Here is a 19,281-nt window from a genome sequence, read left to right as displayed (position 1 = left end):
AACTCTGAGTTGTTGCCCATCAGAACCTGATAGACTTAAGTAAATCATTTCCACATTAAAGAAGTGTCGATCAAAATTAACTGTCCACGCATGTGAACTGTAAAAAAATCACATAATTATCCTTTTTGTGTTACTAATAAAAAGCAACAACTGTGTGTCATTGAGCCAATACCATGATGCTACTATTTGTGACTAACACCTGTGTTTTTCCCTTCCTACTTTTACTTTCTGTTTAATGCCTCGCTGTGACCCTGTCACCTCTAAATAAAGGCATTAACTTGGGCTAGGGTGAACACCCAAGTCGCATGGTAAAGTGGGACAATGTGGGACGGACGTTATAACTTACTTAAGATATATTGTAGGGCTGGACGATTAGGGCTTAGGAGATTTTTGATTGATAATGAAATCACGATTAATAAACACGATTATTCATCGGTTTCAAAACTTGAGTATTTGTTGAACCACCAAAACTCAACTTTAAATATAACTTAAAGGAACAGCCAGAAATACATTAAGAACAGCATATAATGATAGCAATATAAACAATACATACAAATAAATAGCCAATCTACTTGTACTGCTGCACAACTTGCGAAAACATGCAAAAAACCCTAACAGGCAAAATCAAATCAAAATACACTTCTTTTTCAAAACAAAATGCTGCAGAGGACATCAATAGACCGCACAACCACACATGAAGTCGCCTCGTACTGAGACCTTATAAGACGTGTGATAACTTAGATTTACTGTGACGGCTCAAGCATCAACCACATACAGCAGGTGTCATCCTGCCTTCATGTTTGTTTCCACAGACTTTAAGTGGCTTCTTCTTTTCCCACTCTTCTTGTTCCCGCTCCCTGAGCCTGCAGGAGCAAAGCCCTTCACTGCCTGTATATTATGGCTCCTTCCGTTTGTTTAAAAGCGAGTCATGTTCAAGTAAACATCATCAGTGGAAGAGCCTCCCGCTTCAGGAAAGGAATGCTAGGATGAACGCTGCGATCTCTGTTATTATTCTGTGGTATAACTACTTTATCATTACTCCTCTATATTTGGCCTTTGTAATTGATATAGGAGTGGTTTGTTTTTCGCTGTATTCCCACCCACCTCTTCCTTGAGAATCTCATCCCTGATTAGGTGCCAGAGTCACAGAAGGGGTTTGTGGGAGATTTGGGAGGGCAGATAAGGAGACAGTAAAATTATTCAATTCCCCTGAAGAATGTGGCAGCCATTGCTTGGAGTGTGATATTAATCTAGGCAGCTGTGTCATCATTAAGCTCGTCACATAATGTCTTGATTTGGGTTTCACTTCCTGTCACCTTCCACTTCCACAACAGCTTGAATCAGGGATGAGGTCATTTGTTAAAATGCAGTTAATGAGTAACCAGTCAAATGGTGTGTCAATGCGCTGTGTTTGTACTTTGCCTTTTTCATTCATGTTACGTGGACTAGTCTCTTGTTGAAAGCTAACCAGCAAAGAGACCTAGTCATTTAGTAACTTCTGATACATGAGCTTCATCTTATAATACGTTTTTGCCTGTCATCTTATCCTATGTCTACCATCTCTCTTTCTCTGTCATGTGTTTGTGTCTGTGCTATCATCTCTTCAGTCTGAATGCTCTTGTTTCAGTTGGATATTCTGTGCTGATGGAAAATGTTCAACCTGAATCATGTATTACAACCTTTGCAGGTCTTACAGGGTCAAGTTTTCCCACATCACCTGGTCCTACAATGCAAACAGACCTCTCCTCCTGCACAGTAGGCGGTTTGTGTGTGTGTCTGTGTGTGATTACACATGCGTGGCTAGCAACCCTTACTCCTACACCCCGGCCATGCCTCCCCTCCATTTTGATCACTCCCTATTTTTAGAGTTCACTGGGCTAACTGAGTTTGTGCATGTGTCACCCACTCCTGTCTGCGACTTATTGCCTTGTTATACAACATGACGGGGAGTCGAGCGTTCTTCTGACTCATCCATACCGTCAAAGACACGCACCAAACACAAGCATGGTTCGGTTCCACACACACACACAGACACGCATTGAGATCCCACTGAGTCACAAAGCTCGTATTATGTGCAACCCTGTTGCAATCTACTGCTCATCTAGAGCAAGGACAGTTTGAAGATGACAGCGAGGCTGTTGACACAGATGTGACTGAGCTGAGCAGAGTGTGTTTAAGCCGTACAGCCTCTGAAACATACAAGCAGAGGTTTTCAGGCGCTGTAAAGCTCTGTGACAGGAAGTGTGTTTGACCACAGGCCAGCCACACCCAACTCCAGAGAAAAATGAACATATATTACCAGTTTGGTAGCTTTGATCGAGGGGCATCCCCCAGAAGGAAGAGATACCCTATCAGAGGACTTGCCTACATGAGTGCTTCAAGTACAGCATAAAATGTATGTGGAGATTATCTTCATATAGGTTTGCACTCATCAGCTGTAGTTATAGAGTTATGCTAGTTGTCCCTATTGTGTTGCATTGATCAGCTTGTTAAACATCCAACTTGTTTCACCGTCCAACATAAAGGCCTTTTCAAGAAAATTAGAGCGACCACTTGTAAAATAGTAGTTTCTGTGTGTTTTTAAAGACCTGCATGTGTCTGGCTCGTGCTAGCAGGTATAAAGTGCGGCGTTTGTCATGGATCACACCAACTTCCGCTCTTTTTTGCTTCCCGCTTTTGGTTTTCAAGTGATAATATTTACAATGGCAAATACTTCTTTATTTTTCAACACGCTTCATGTAAAATACATCATGTTTTGGACTGTGTATAGAGTTCATCCACTAAATAACTTTGGAATGAACTCCAACTCAATTTGTTTATGTGGTGTCAAGAAAACCATAAACATATTGCCTAAAATGGGTTACCCATAGGCATGGATTGAGGATTTTTGAGGTCACCCAGTGCCCTGCAGGCAGGCTGGGAACTGCAGTTCATATTAGATAAGCTGCGATGAGGCTCTTCCCCTCCTGCTGGATTCAAGCCATATGTTGTAACTGCCGTAAGGACCACACTGAACTGGCCTGCACCGTTACTTGTTGACCTCAAGGCTACTCAAGCCCAGGAGCCTCCGGTGTATAAAAACACTGTCTTATGCTTTGCACGCACATCAGCAACTTAGGTGATCAATAAGTAGTGTGTGGTGACGAATGGCTTTTGGAACGAAGCTCGATGTGCTGCACGTGTGCATGGAAAATGTGCCTTTATGCTTCCTTTTTGTATATTTACGTTTGTCACATTTGTTTCAGACAGCTTTGTTTTTCCTGAGCAGTGGGAGATCGGTTGGTTATGGGTCTGCGACTGTCAAGAAACTTCCCAGCATCCATTCAAAAAAGAGATGTGTCCTCGTGCTGCGCTGATGGGGGCTGCCCATGACATAATTCATACTCACCCACTGTCTCTTTGACCCTGTTGTGTCTGCTGCATGCTGTTCCTCTTCCTGTTATCCCTATAGTGCCGTGCCCATCAGTGTGTGTATGTGTTTGTGAGTTTGGAAGGATTTTTCCACACCTGTTATGGCTCGACTCCAAAACTTTGCAACCTTGAGGCCCTTTTTCCCCCACACATAGCCCCTGTCTGCACTTCCTCTTTTTCAGACTACCTTGGCTCCCACTGACGGACCATTGTGTGTTCTACTGACATGCCTTTTGTCTACAGGGGCTTCTAACTCAACCTCGAGACCACCTTGAATAACAAATGCCCTACTACGGGCCCACAGACTGCACACTGTTTGAGTTATGGTGTTTTTTTTCTTCGAGTCTTGGCTTGAGCGTCACAGTTGGAGTTTGAGCAAATACTGGCATCTGCTCGTGTGTTAGTATGCATGTGTGTATTTATGGTTTACTAACATTCTTTACTGCTATTTTGTGCTTATTTCACAGACACTACCCCAAGTCATCTTTCACCTGTGTGGCTGACACTCCAGAGAACATCCGCCTCAAAAAGCAGAGCATCTTACAGAGCCAGGTAAGTCTTTGTGCTTGTAGCTACTTGTTGAATTCACAGCTAAATCAAATGCACATTTACACACGCACACAGTTTGTCCACGCCTTGGCATTGTTTCACAATGGAGGTAATATAAAGATATACTTGATTTGGAAACCCTGGTTTGAGTTGACTAAAAAAACTGTATCCGAGTTTAAATACAAATCCAGCTCAGTCTTATTGTGAACCTAGTTTAAATATTCACAATAACTTTGTGCTCATGGCTTTAAACTTAGACCTAGAACGGAAGTTCCAATTAACGCCTGTTGAAGAAGCAGATCATGTGTGTTCTAGCATTAGTATTTTAGTCTTGCAGTGTAGTGCAAGATCATAATTGCATTTATTTGAGTGATTCTTTGTCCCAGTCCAGTGTGGTACAGACTCATCACTTTCCAAACCAACAAAAAATGCACTGAAGTGCAAGGGAGGAGTGCACTTTAGATTAAATTTGAAAAACGAGAACCTTTAGCTTTGTAATTGTAACAAACTGAGAAAAAACAATCCTTTCAGTCGAGTATTTGAATTCTGTTTAGGATCAGCCTGAAAGTTTGCCTAATTAGAACAAGTAGCCCAGAAAAGGTACCATTTTCTATAGTAAGTAACTGGTCTGAATCTGTCTGGGGAAACCAAATTAGACTTAGATTCTTGTATCTTTGGATTGTTTTTTCTATAAACATGAAACAAAGCCTTTTGTCAGATTTGCTGCTTCTATTTTGGCTGACTTCTGTTGCTAAACTCCAGAAGCCGAGGACAGAAGAGCTTACACACTTTATTTCTGGGACAATCCTTCCATCAGCATTAATGTGTATGGTGTATCATTTGTATGCCTTTTTAATGTGGTTTCTAACGGGATTATAGCTCCATATATAACACTATTGGCTTAAAGTCCAGTGATACTGTGGCTAATGTACTTTTTATTTCTCAGGATCTTTTGTTGCTCTAAATGGACTGTTTATAGTTCTGATTTTTAACTCTCGATATCCTTCCCAAAGCTGTACTGTGAACCTTACACAAAGACCCAAATAGATTCTGCGAGATTAAAAAAAAAAAAAAAAAAAAACTCATCAGACCAAAAATATCCATTTGAACTAGGTCATGTGTTATTGCCTTAATAAAGAGGCTCTGACAGAGAGTCAGAGCTCTGACTCTCTGACAGAGAGTCAGAGCGTTTTATACTCACTAACAGACTTGTAACAATGTTTTCCCAGTGCGGTTTCCTGTAGTTAAAGGAAGAATAACGACTCACAGATAGAGCGTGTTTAAAATGATGTTTTGTTGCTGCAGACTCGTCAAACTTGAAGGCTGCCATGTGAGGTTTCACTTCTCCTATTATGTTTCTTAGTAGCCAAGGAACTTGTCTATCAATGTGATCTCAAAAACAACCATAGAAATAAGCCACATAATGGATGTTGGTGAAAAGCCAGACAAAATAAATGTCAGTTTTCCGGAAAAGCGTTGATTCACATTCAGTCATTTGGGGCCTCGACAGTGAGGAGGGTAACATTTTGATGGAGACACTTGTTTCCTCGGTCTGTAGTAGAGGAGAGTTGTCCACAGGATGGGCGGGGCTTAAAAAAGAAGGCAGATCAGTCATCTTATCGGAGTGTCGGTGTCAAAGCTCTACACGTTAGTCTAGGAGTGGGGGAGTTGGTATTGGGGTGAGTGCATTGGTCATGAGGGCAGGGAGATAACTGAGGGATTGAGGGACAGATGGTGTTTTTCTACATGGACTGTGTGTCCAAAAGCCCTCCTGTCAGCACCAACAACACTCAGCCATACAGTGATCAAATTCATGTTAGCCTAATATAAGCTTATCATACACAAAAGATTTTCAATGTTAGGATTAATTTAGAGCTGAAACAATTCATCGATTACTAAATGAATCGTCAACTATTTTGATAATCGATGAATCGTTTTGAAGCTTTTTTCATTATTAAAACAAGATTTCTGATCGTTGTACCTCCTTAAATGTGAATATTTTCTTTGTTTCTTTGCTCCACATAACAAAGAAATCATTCAATCTGAATCATTTTGGTTTGTGGACAAAACGAGACATTCGAGAACATCGTCATTTCCAGGTTTGACAAACACTGATCAAAGTTTTTTTTAACATTTTCTGACATTTTATTGACCAATCGATTCATCGAGAAAATAATCGACAGATTAATCGATTAAGAAAAGCATCGTTAGTTGCAGCTCTAGATTAATGTGGTCATGAATGTTACAGTTGTGTGCGAACATTAGTCGGACACCAATGCCCACAGCTTTAAATGAATTGTCTAAAATAATGTATAATCAATGGGGCTGTTGACTGTAATTATTTTTGATTGATCTCATTATTTTCTTTCCTAATTGATAAATAGATAAAGTAAAAATAAAAACTCAAGAGGATGCACTCGAAATACACAAATATGTGTAGATGTATAGAACAGAGCACTGTTGCACTGTGGTGGCTGTTTGCTGACAAACACACACTTTGCGAAGAAGTTGACTGTGTTTGTGGTTAACTGTGGACAACTAACCCATACCACTGCTGCTACTTTGTTGCTAGGGGAAACCTATTGCTATGGTAGCAGGGTAGAGGTTTGTCACACCTCATTACAAGACTTTGCAGGGGGAAGCAGAATGAAACAAGAGAGAAAGGGAGAAAAAGGGAGAGAAATTAAGAAACTGGAGTGAGCAAATTTGGGAGGAGGGAGAGCAATGAGGCGCACATGAGCAAGGGAAGAATAGAGAAGAGACAGGAAGGCACCAAAACAAAAAGAGGGAGGAGCGCAGGGTGAAAAAGGAAGAGATAAATGTGAAAACCCCAGAGGAACGAAAGCCAGAGGAATGCAAATAGATGCAGATAGAAAGATTATTACGAGGGAGAGCTCTGGTTCTATGGGATGTCCGCATCTGTTGCTGCCGAGGCAGTGAAATATGAATGAATGAAAAAGCAGCAGCGAGAGAGACCGGAGTGTGGGTGGGTAAAGAAAGCAGGGACATGATTGGAGGAGGAGAAGGTGTTGCATGGTTCCAAGAAGACAAAGGAGAGGGACTTGCAAATGAAAATATGGGGGGACAATGTGGTGACTGACGGGAGAAAATTGTGAATGGAGGACACATTAATGTCTAGTCTTTGTGTGCAGGCTTGAGATCCATGGATTGAGAATTAAACTTGGTCTTTCGGTGGACTTTCTGCCAGGAGGTGACTGCAGATCACACTGTATCACAGCCATGTCATCACAGGATGAGAGGAGGACTGGTCAGCACTGTGTTTAGCAATGTCAGACATCATGTGGGCTTTGTGGGAGTGGATGTGCTGTGCAGACGGGCTCTTTTCTTAGAGGAGGGCAGGATATTGGTGCAGTCACCATTCGGTTTCACTGTGTGGGGGTGGAATCAAGTGATTTGTCCCTGTTGAAATGTCATGACATGTGCCAACGAGGCCTGTAGGACAAAAGCCAGAATGTGTCACTGGTTCTTTTGGTTAAAAATAAAACGCGTACCTGACTTTCCGTTTCCGGTTTTGTAGACGGGCGAATGTAGATTTGGGTTTTGGTATTCAGCCACAAGGCAGTGGTGAGGTTGGACATCCATGCATTGTTGTTTCTGATACTCATCTGACGCTGCATGGGCTGGACACTTCCTTCTTTGCCCTCAGGGTCAGAAACGGGGTGGGAGGGCTGGAAACACACGTACACACAAACTAGTTGTCATACACTACCTCTCACTTCTGACCTTATATGGTTGCTGCCACGTCCTGTGTATGAAGCCGTCACGCCCCTGCAAACAGGAAGCAATCGTCACCACAAAAAACTTGTGATATATACGTACGGCCAACCCAACTTTGCTAGCACATGAACACATAAAACGCATTCGAATGCCAGTGATAGTTCATGCAAAAGAAAACACTGATTATTTCTGCCTTAGAAAGTGTTTTGTGGTTTGCTGTGCTCATCAGAAAATAGGGAAATGTCAGCACTGCTGAAATATTACGACACATCCACCCTGCACACAGCCAATGTCACTAGAATACTTATGTCAAAATGTCAAAGAAGGTTAGAGGCCAACACGTTTAAATAAACCACTACACAAGGTGAAGGTGTCACTTACATTGAACCTCATTTGTTAATTTGTGCCCCAATATTACTGTTGGAGCCATTTAGAGGTTTTGTTTAGAATATAACTATAGTAACTATATTTTGTGTTATGGTGGAATTGTTGTTATTATTATTATTATTATTATTATGATTATTATTATTAGTATTATTATTATTATTATTGGAAATTGAGTAATTTAAATTTAAAGTGTATTATGAGTCTAATTTAAAGTCGGGATTAATACCTATGTATTTTGGTGATTAATTCCTGTCTCACCTGTGAAAAGGAGCAAATAGTTTTCTGACCGCATGAACACACTCAAACTTACTTAATCGTCACTTTGTTTGTGGCATATAGCAACGTTATCTGGATTGTTTTTTTTGTTTCTATTTCCATGAAAAGTCAACCGGAGATTATTATTTAATAAATATAAAGAAACCAAGATCCAAGCCCAATATAAACAAATACATACAGGTAATAAAATTTTGAGAATGTGAAAAAGCTAAAAAGTTAACACGGAGAAGGTGTGGGGTCAGAGGGAGAAGGCCGTTCTAAAAAGGTGTGACTGAAGTCTGGATTTGAAGGTGTGAAGGGAGTGGATATTGTGGATGTCGGGTGGGAGAGAGTTCATAAAAGGCTGTCTAACCATGTTTTCACTGTCTGTTGGACAGCACAGTCAGGTCAGCTGTTTGTAAGACACAGACTGTGTCAGTACCTTGTTGAAAACCACACCTCAAAATACCAGAAATATCCCTTTTTTTTTTTTTTTTTTTAAACGCTGGCAATTCCAGTTCAACTGGACATGATTCTTCACTAATTCAGCTTGATATCAAGACCATATCGACTATAAATTATTTAAATGTGTTGTATTATCATTGAATGATGGTGAGAAAAATGTCCAAATCAATACTATAAATAGGAATAATATGATTACAGTAGCTTTTTAAAGTCTTAATAAAATATAGGGTAATCTTTTAAGGCAATCTTGAGCTAGGAAGTAACATCAGCCGAGTGTTCATTTCACTAGAGGTGACATTTAGGGCTTTCATGTTAGTTATCTAATGGTGTCAAGCAGCAATGAAGTCAATGGTATGAAACATTTTCCTGCTGCTATAAAAATATGTTATTAGGCCAACACACTGCTCATTAAAACTTGGAACGGATCTATTTGCTTGGCCGTTTTCAGATACTTGTTAGGGGGACCCTGATACCAAAGAAACTGTTGATAAAGCATTGTAATCTTTATTTTCATAAGTGTATGTAAAGAATGTGCGACACACTGAAGCTGTTCATTTTTGTGAAATGGTGTCACTTATTGTTAATTTTAGCTGTTTTAACCATCTCTTTTTGTTTCTGTTGTGGTTATATTTCCTTCTGCAGGTTCTCTACAAGGAGGAATTTGAGAAGAGTAAAGGAAAAGGTTTCAGCGTGGTTGCTGACACGCCGGAGATGCAGAGAATTAAGAAAACGCAGGATCAAATCAGCAATGTGAGTTTCAACAAAGCAGGCAACACATGCACCACCACCCACTTGTAGTGTTCATTTAATTTCACTAAATCATAACAGAAGAGCTCGGAATGTTCAGGATTTTTTGACAAAGTGTCGTTAGCCTGGTATGAATTTATTGACTTTAACCTCTTTTAGTAAAAGTTCATCGATTGTTTATGAAATTCCCTGAAAAGGGCAACTGAGAATTAGAGAAAATCAAGGCCAGCTTTTGGCCAGGTCAAGCTTATCTGTTGTGCAAGTAGAGACCTGGCAGAATACAAATGTTAGCACTTAGAGACTTACCAGTAGAAACTAACAGCTTTCAGATTTGCCTGTTTCTTAAAGAGTTCATTGTTCCTGAGATCGGCTGCACTGCCACCATCACGTCAGCCCCCAGAGCTTTACTAGATTAAGAACCAAAGCTTTATCGTGTTCTTCATCAGGTCTTTGTTTCTCTTCCTCTCACTGAGTCACTACCACTAGTAAATGTCAACGTATCCTCTTCATTTATTGTAATAGAATTTCCCCCAAATCCCTTTCTGCGTTGACCGATGACCTCCACACTGACTCCTCTGTCCCTCACCTCCTGTTATCGATCTGTGTTTGCTCTATAAATACAGAACAGCGATGTAGCAATGCACTCAGTGTTTAACTCGTGTCTCCAGACGCTTTAATTCAGCGGTAAAGGCTTTTTATTTGTATGTGAAACACACTCACTCAGACACAAAACATTCGTCCTCACACAAGACCGGCACTGGCCTCTCTAATGGCATAATTAGTGTGGCGGGTGATGGATAATTACTGCTTTCACGGGATGAAAGATCCTGCGTGACTGAGATCAAGGAACGTTACAAGATGGAGAGCGATACACGTATGTATTTATGGGCGCACGCCGACGAGCCACGTCGAGACAACAAGTGCATTCTGGCAGGATTGATTTGAGCACATCGTGGTCGCGTCTGTCATCCTGATAAATACGTCATCCGACTGCAGTCGGTGTTGAGGAAATCACTTCAGATGAATGCTGTCCTCCTCTGTCGTCGTTCTCTTTCCTCGTCACTGGGAAACAAACCAGTTGATCCGGCGCCATCTCCAGAATGTCAGCAATGTGGAGCCTTTTCATTCACGTCCACTCGTCTACCAGTTCTCTACAGCAGCAGTGCCAGACGATTCCTGTAAAAACACCGCTCAACCTGCTCCTTCAAAACAAACCTGAATTATCTTCTTCACTCACACTCTCACGCAGCATATTGCACTTCAGAGCAGCCACTGTCGCTCCACTGTCGCTAACACTCCATCATCCCATCCAGTCTGTGAACACACTCCTTGTAAATGCTGCCGGCACAGTGGGCTCTTTGAGCGGAGACAGAATTAGGGTTGTAAATCTTGACTGGGACACTGTGAGTCAGTCTGTTATCAGCCTGGTATTAAGGGGGACGGGTTATTTCGCATATTCATGGAGCAATCAGTCAGACTGGGCTCCATCATTGTGGCTCTGTTTCATGTTGTGTCACTGAATGCTGCCTTTGTTGCACCAGCTACAGAGGTTAAAGGGTGATCATGTCATCTTTTTTTTGTCACACCTATAATTCAAAAAGCTTTTACTGAAATGGAGTAATATAGGTGGATTAAAGTCACACTTTGGTATATTTAGTCGTATAATTGCCCACCACCTTGTCCTTTCAGTGTTTCCTGTATGAATATAGCTGGTTCATTCTGTAGTCTGTTCCCTTTTCCCCTCGTCTTTACCTGTTCCTCATGATGTGTCATTACCAGTTGCTATGCAACTCTGAGCGCACACTACTTCCGGCCACTGAGATGTCATTTCCTGTCAGCATCAAGGTGCTTCCTGCAGGCTTTGCTGCACGTTGTGCGCCCCACCTTCATCTCCACAAATGCAGAAATGTTGGAGCCCCCTGGTGGTTAAAAAATAAAGAAAGAAAATACACCTGTAGATTTAAAGCTTTTTTTTCAGTAATTTTACTTGTAGAGGGTTTTATTTATTTATTTATTCATTTATTTATTTATTTATTTATATCTCCTGTAAAAGATGTATATAGAAATTTTATGTCACCCTTAAATAAATAGAATATGATTTAAATTGTATAATCAGTCTCCAAATAGTCCTGCTCCTTATCCAGTTCCAAATTGTTTTTAATGATTTATTCATGATATTTGGGGGAATTATTTTTATATTGTTCACTAATGTCAAGTTATACACATTGTTATATATATATTATTATATATAATAATTCATTGTGTGAACTTTTGTCATCTTTGTTTCTCTCTTGCAGATTAGGTACCATGAGGAGTTTGAGAAGAGAAAGGGGGTAGGAGAGGCCCCACCACATCCGCCAAGCAACCCCAGCCCAGGTAATTTTTAAAACGCTAATTTACACACTCACCCCTGAACAGAGGCGGCAGCAGATGTGCACGGTAAAGCAGGAGGATGGACAACATCCTCCCAAGTATCTCAAACGTCTTTAAAACGTGCATTTATTGGGGATGCCCCGGAGTATCTGATCAGAGCCAAACCGGGCTTTTCTTCATGCTTGGCGCTCCACAATCATGCTGATCGCCTCTCTCTGATCATTTGCTCCAGCTACTGAGCTTTCCACATGCTTCGTGTGGCACAGCTGCAGACTGCAGCAGGGGTTTATTTGAGGTAGACTCATTGTGTGTTATAGCACACACGCACACGCACACATGCGCGCGCATGTTTGTGTAGCTCACTCTGTTTTGACTCTCATTCATTCATTGCAACAGTCTAAACAAATCATTATTAACTAGTTAGTGCCTCACCCTAACCTTACCACTATATATTTCTGAGTTTAAATATAATACTGCCTCATTCGAGCCAGGTTTCAGGCTCCATGAGAACTACTGGTCATGACGAGGTCAGTGTTTATGCCAGAAAATGTCCCTAAGAGGTGACAAAGGCATGTTTTGTTGTGGACCAAAGCAGAGACCTGGAGAGAGATTTCTGTACAGACTATAAAAAGAAATACTCAAAGCACCTGTTTATCAAACATGGAGCGAAGCAACGTGTTGAATGACATGTTCAATACAACAAATACAGAACTGATTTAACCACAGTTCTGCCCTCTGTCTTCCTCTTTCTCTCACAGTGGTCCTTGCACCCTCACCACAGGAGTCTGTTCTTCTTTCTCTCCGAAACGGTGACCTTTTTTCAAAGAAAGAAAGAAAATCAAGACAAATATTCAAGTAGCAGACTTGGTTTTGGCAGATAGGGATCTCAAAGCTTTTTTTTCCAGCTTCTCTCTTTGAGGGTTGCAACAAATCTTCTGCCTCAAACACCTCAGAATCTCCCCCAAAAAAACGTAAAACAAGAAAATCTCTCTATAAAGTTACTTATTTGTTCTGCTCCTGTCAGGTAAAAGTACAGCGAGTACAGTATGAACAGTATGGCTCACGTTTGTCTCCTTCACTGCCACAGGCTGTATGAGCTCACTCCACTCAGGGATCTTGGTTTTAACTTGTTCATCGACCTCTTCTCTGCGTTCAACCCACTCAGCCGCTGCAGAAGCTGCTGTGCTTTTGTTTTTTTTCCACGAGAAGTAATTCATTCAAAATGTTTAATTCATCGCTCGAGCCAAAAGAAATTGTTTGCTCAATCTCCGACCGGGGCAACGTTGAAGTAATGAAAGAGAAACGGCATTTATAAGGATCACGTCAGAAAGTTACTTCCAAGTAATTGGATGAGTGGAGTAGCTGCAGGTCTGCATCTTAAACACAAATGACTCACAGCTAAACACAGCGAGGCATTGTTCACTAGGTTGTGTAACAGGGAAATCTGGAGCTGTTGGATACACGTATTGACTTGCCGTGTTTTTGAATTCCTCGCTCCGTCTAAACAAGCCTGGCATTAACTCTCATTTCAATGTATGCGACGCAACTTCTAATTAGCAGTCAGATGCTGGCAGAGCATCATGAGAGGAAATGTTTTGACCCTTCTGTCTCACCTCTGTCTTACCAGCAGCTTACCAGCCCTCTGCAGGATCTCAGAGCTTCAATTATGACCCTGCTCCTGAACCAGTGAGCCAGGCGGCCGCTGGCCCTCCTCCCAGTGCCGGGGTAGGTCCTCCTCATTTGCTGTATGTGGACTAAAAGAAAGATTGATGGATTTAATAACTGTGAAATGTCAGGAGAGCTTCATAAAGCCAGAGAAGAGAGTTGGAAAAACACCTGTACACAAGTTTCCATTTTTTTGGCCTGTTTTAGGACATTGAGACAAAGACTCTATCAACTGTTATTTTAAACATGTTTCATACTGTTCAAATTTCAAATTTAACACACAAAATCTGCCTTTTCTCAATACAACTTTTTTTGTTGTTCATTTTAAATAGTTAAAACAGTATTTTAACATGCAGTAAATTGTAAATAACGACCAGATATTGAAAGTTATTCTGGAAAAATGGGCAAAAGCACTTGAGTTACAGGACATTCTTTTGCCTTTTTATGGTTAAAATAAGCACACAAAAAAAAGTCCAGACAGACATTTTGAGGATTAGGGTTAAAGTAAAATTTTAAAACATTTATGTATGAATGTATTTTTTGTGCAATCGTGTATTTGTTTCACAACAGTAAATATTTGCTGCTTTTCTTGGACGTCTGTCAGAAACTGGTTGAACGAGAGATTTGATGACTTTATGGGACTGTTTAAGCTCTTACTAAGCGCTTGATAGATCAGTCAATAATGAAAATCATCATTGCATTTTATTTCACTTTACTTAAATTTGTGTTAGATCTTAACATCCAAGCTTTATCCAATACTGAATAACATTCACCTGCTCTGCTTATTTCCCCCTCTTTTATCCGTATTGATGGAACTCTTCTCTCTTTATATTTATGATGATGTAGATGCTTCTGTTTTTTCTTTTGCCTATGTCCACTCCAGTCATTTTGACCAGTGTTGAATCCGTGCACACAGACACACACACACACATTCATGTATCGACTTCTCCTCATAGACTGACTTCACAACGTTTGTGTGTCCACAGAAGCGCTACAGGGCAGTGTATGACTACTCTGCCGACGATGACGACGAGGTGTCCTTCTTGGAGGGAGATGTGATCGTAGATGTGCAGCCGATCGACGAGGGCTGGATGTACGGCCGCGTGGATCGTACCGGCCAGCAGGGCATGCTGCCTTCCAACTATGTGGAGGCCATCTGAGTGAGAGGGAAAGAAAAAAGAGGGAGGAGGTAGAGAAAGGGAGTGAAGGAAGGAACGGAAAAGCCCAGTGCCATCTCATTCTAATGCCGCTTTCTCTTGATTTTACTCTTGTTCCTTAATCTGTCCTGTGAGAATTTGGCCCCACCCCCCCCCCCCTTCACCCTGCTTCCCTACTCTGCTCTCACTGTTCAGCGTGACACCCTCTGTCTGTCTGTCTGTCTGTCTGTCTGAATATGCCATCATTGTGTCATCTTTATCTTTTTCCTCAACCCCAGCTCCACTCCACTTTCAATATAGAAAGTCTTAAAAACCCTAAAGCTCACCCACAGTAAGTCAGGGGGGCCATATGCCGTGTCGCGCAGCTGCATCACAGCTATAGCACTTAAACAATCCTGACACATCATGCAGAAACAAAGAAGGAAAGGAAAAAAAATGTTAAAAGCCCAACTTTTGACCACATCTGTAGACATTATGTTGTGGAGGAAGTTAAGTTTGACGTGTGGGTGGATGACATATTCATATTATTTGTTGTGTGTTTTTTCTTTCTTTACTTTCGCAGCGTGATCTTGGCTGGACTGGAAACACAATATAGAATCTCAGTGAATTGAATATTTTGGAACTCGTGTACATTCCTTTAACCCTGTTGCACCCAATTCAGCACCAGTTTTCAGTCTTAACAGAGAGGATTTTTAATATATTTATAGATTGACACGCACATCTCGCCATCGTGCGCTCAACTTAGGCACCCGTGTGTTTAGCACTGCATTGTGGGTATTGTAGTGAAACTGGAATAGCAGCCTAACTGAAGAGCCCCTCCTGTGGCTGCTGCCGGGTACAGGAGGGATCAGGGACACGTTAGGGGACATTAGGAGTCCACGTCTTGCAGCCACACTGAATGCACCACCTCAGTTGGTGTGGGTGTTCCGTCTTTGCATGTTTATTTCTGCCTCTTGCAGCCTGAATTGCCTTCAGTCCTCACAAAGAATCACAATGAACTGTGGAAGAAAGGTGACGGGACCAGGAACAGTCCTTTCCCCTTTGCTACACAATTTGAATGGAAAGAGAACACATTTCTAAAACAGAAGGCCAAGCACAACTGTTATCTCAGTTATTTTCTTTATTTTAAATTCATTCCACTGTTTTTGTTAGTGAACATTCCAATATTCCCCCCCATTTAATGTAAGAGTAATTGGTGGAACCTTGCCTTTGGTGAATGTCTTTGATGTTATTTTTTTTCCCTGAAGCTTTTCTTCATTTGCCTTTTTCTTGTTATTGTTTTTAGAGAAAATGTTAGTGTAATAAATAAATAAATAAACCAGCAACACAATTTATGAATCAAGACGGAGGAGTTTCTGGTCCTGACCTCATCCTGGGTCACTCGTTGGATTTATGGACCTGCAGTTTTAAGCCAGTACAGTGCTGGCAGCCCACATTAAAAGTCTCTGACCAACTCATTAGTACTGCTTGTTATTCAGGAGCTTCTGAAAAACACGTTACAGAAGATATTTTTTAAAAAGCTTATTTAATGCTTTTTGGTCATGCAAACATTTAGATTCTATTAATTGTCATTTATTTTTAATATTTGACTTTTGAATCGGACTAAAGCATTGTTTTTGTCACCAGATGCAGAAAAAAGTTTGATTTATAAGCAAAAACTCAAACATTTAAGTCGCTGGTTGCTGAATCATTCCTCCGCTTCAATACTGTATTTCTGTGAGGGTGACGTCAGACCTTTAAAAAGATACTTGACCATCTCCTGGTGGTGTAAATAGTCCAAATTTGTCCATGACCATACCGACCTCTTCCCCCTTTTTCTCACTGTTCCATTCTCCCATGTGATGCACTGTGATTGTCAGACACAAGCGATCAGGGCGGGTGTGTGTGTTCCTGTGGGGTGGGAGGGGGCCCGTGGATATTTCAGCTTTATTAAAAGAAACAAGGCTCTCACTATGTAGCTAGACAACATTGTACAGTTGTATATGAATCATAAAGTGGAGTTAGGGAAATGTTTTACAGGTCTTGGTGCTCTGGGAAGTGGCTTGCCTGCAGATAAAAAAAAAAACAAAAACAAAAAAAACAAAGCGGCTCATTTTATTGTTTGTGTGTGAATGTGTGGCAGAGGGGGAAGCCATGTGATTATAGAAGTTGACTCATGGAGAAGTTCAGTGTGGTGCACGTTGTCAGTCGATGATGAACATACAAAAAAAAAAGATGTTTTGCAACTTTCTAATGTGATAAATTGTGACCGTGCTCATGACAATAATTTCCTTCACCTCGATCTGGTTCATAATCTGCAAAACACAAATGAACAAACACACTGTACAGTATGTATGCCTGTATTTTGCATTAAGCTATTCTTAGTTTATGTGCAAAGCAGATGCTCGATCATAAAACTGTTACTCACGTTTGTGTGTTTTCACTTGGACTTGGAGGTTTTGCTTGAAGTGACTCAATTGATGTTCCTGAATTATGATGTTTGCTCAGATTTAATTTAATAACAAAGCTACTCACACGCGTAGCCTCTCTGTCAGGTTGCATCCGATTTAGACTTGCAGTTGTCCCTGGATGAAATGGAGACGTGGCCATAGACGGTGTTGCGTCGTCCTGTAAATGTGGCTCAGGATGGATTTTTTGTGTGTGTGTGTGTGTGAAGGCAAAGTCAAATTTGACTGTGTGATGATGCAATTGTGCTTGGCTAGGGGGCGACAGAGAGCAGCAACCGCTTTGCTCTCAATCTCCCAAACTGTAAGGCAGGACAAGTTGTTTGTCTGACCTGGATTTACCGCTCTTCTGCTCTGGCGTCACTCGTCTACTGAACCGTAAACGACATATCATAACCCTGTTTCCGTTCAGTCTCTGTCTAGTATCCTGTCCACTCATCTGCTGCCATCCCTCTTTCCTGCAGTCTTCATCGCTGGCTCCTAACGCTTCTAGTCAACCCACACCCTCCCCCCGCTTCTATGATAATGGTTATATACTGTAGACTTTGCAGAGTGAAATCATGTAATCCACATCTGCAGGTTTAGCATTCAGACCAGTTTTGTGCATTCCATCTTTAAATCAATTTGTTTTTGATATAATTTTGTTATTTTTTAAATGAAAAAATAAAGATACCATATGCATATTGACATACAGTACTTGTGTATTCAAAACTCATACTGGAATACAAACTCGGAACTAAGGACCTGATATCATCTCCTGTTGCCCTGTTACAACACTTCAAATTTTACTTATGATTCTGCAGATTCAATAAAATGTCATTTTTCTCAGGCTGTTGTTTGTGTCGCATCTGTCGATGTGCTGAGCAAAAATTGACGTCCTTAGACCAGGCGTGTCCAAAGTGAGATGGCCCTCAGTGAGATGTACGGCCCACAACTTCACACTTATAATGTGTTATTTATGGCTAGTGTAAGGACTTGCTCTTTGAAATCAGAGTCCCGGTTTCGAAACCCACCTGTGACAGACGGCTATATGCATCCATCTCATATAATGTTATTTTACACCACATGTGATTTAAATTTGCGTGGCTTAGATTTACGTTTAAGAAATGATAATTGTCTCGGCCCCCAGAAATCTTCACATCAAATAAGGCCCTCGTTAAAAAAAAGTTTTTTTTACACTGGTTTAGACCTTCAACAGATCAACTTGGAATAACACAGACCAACCTCTGTATTTAACTCACATGTCCATGAAATATGGTTACAACAGGACTCCTCTCTGTTGAAGAACTGATATTTAGTCAAATCACCCAAAAAAATAACATGATTGACTACTGATGTGAGACAAAAAAAAGTGACAATCTGCGTTTTTATATCTCAATTTGTAAATGAATGGACTCCTTATTTCACCATCGGGGGAAATATGTTGGCCACATGTTGGAAAGTGTAGTTATGTGTTTTCATACCAAGTTTTTGCTCTAAAATGTGAAATGTATACTCTGGCTGATTTGTCTGTTTTGGTTTTGGCTGCTGTAGAAAGATGGTGGCCAAGGGTCTGGAACTCAAATGACCTGGGAGCCAATGGAATGTCTGGTTAGTAGGTGGCTGGTGAAGTAAAAAAATAAAATAATCCAACTGTTTTATAGGGAGCAATATGAGCTTAAAATCATATCACGATGTATTAGTGTTTTGTATCAAAACAAACACTATATAAGTATAAGCAGCTGTGGCCTAGTGGTTAGGGTTTGAGCTTGAGACCGGAAGGTAGCCGGTTCAATCCCCGACCAGTCCGCAGCTGAAGTGCTGTTGAGCAAGGCACTTAACCCCCTCACTGCGCCGCTCACTGGCATGGCAGCTCACTGCGCTGGGTTAGCATGTTCTCCACCTCACTGTGTGCTGTGTGTGTTCACTAACTTACTGCAGAATTGAATTTCCCCTTGCGGGACTTAAAGGGTTCTTAGAAATATATATAGAGAGATGTATTTCACAATAAAAGCCTTAGTTGTTATGAAAATGAAGCTTTATATATATACATACACGCACACACAAATATATATATATATATATATATATGTACATAATTTAATGTTGAA

The 19,281-nt window shown here is 40.9% G+C and overlaps 1 protein-coding gene across 3 annotated transcripts in view; it reads left to right on the top strand.

The window, feature by feature from the left end:
* The window catches only part of lasp1 (LIM and SH3 protein 1), a 28,832-nt gene extending 10,960 nt beyond the window's left edge, over nucleotides 1–17,872 (top strand). Inside the window, exons 3-8 of one of the 3 annotated variants that reach the window (XM_083896141.1) lie at nucleotides 1,688–1,755; nucleotides 3,879–3,963; nucleotides 9,448–9,555; nucleotides 11,850–11,928; nucleotides 13,553–13,650; nucleotides 14,577–17,872. In XM_083896141.1, the coding sequence (XP_083752267.1) occupies nucleotides 1,688–1,755; nucleotides 3,879–3,963; nucleotides 9,448–9,555; nucleotides 11,850–11,928; nucleotides 13,553–13,650; nucleotides 14,577–14,750 (612 nt within the window). In that variant the 3' untranslated portion in view covers nucleotides 14,751–17,872. The remainder of the gene's footprint in view (nucleotides 1–1,687; nucleotides 1,756–3,878; nucleotides 3,964–9,447; nucleotides 9,556–11,849; nucleotides 11,929–13,552; nucleotides 13,651–14,576) is intronic. The other 2 variants (XM_083896140.1, XM_083896139.1) reach the window with 2 other exon arrangements.
* Nucleotides 17,873–19,281: the final 1,409 nt, after the last annotated feature.

The sequence above is a fragment of the Microchirus variegatus genome, assembly GCF_963457635.1.
Source record: "Microchirus variegatus genome assembly, chromosome: 10".
Classification (NCBI taxonomy): domain Eukaryota; kingdom Metazoa; phylum Chordata; class Actinopteri; order Pleuronectiformes; family Soleidae; genus Microchirus; species Microchirus variegatus.
This window is presented reverse-complemented; position numbering and strand designations above follow the sequence as displayed.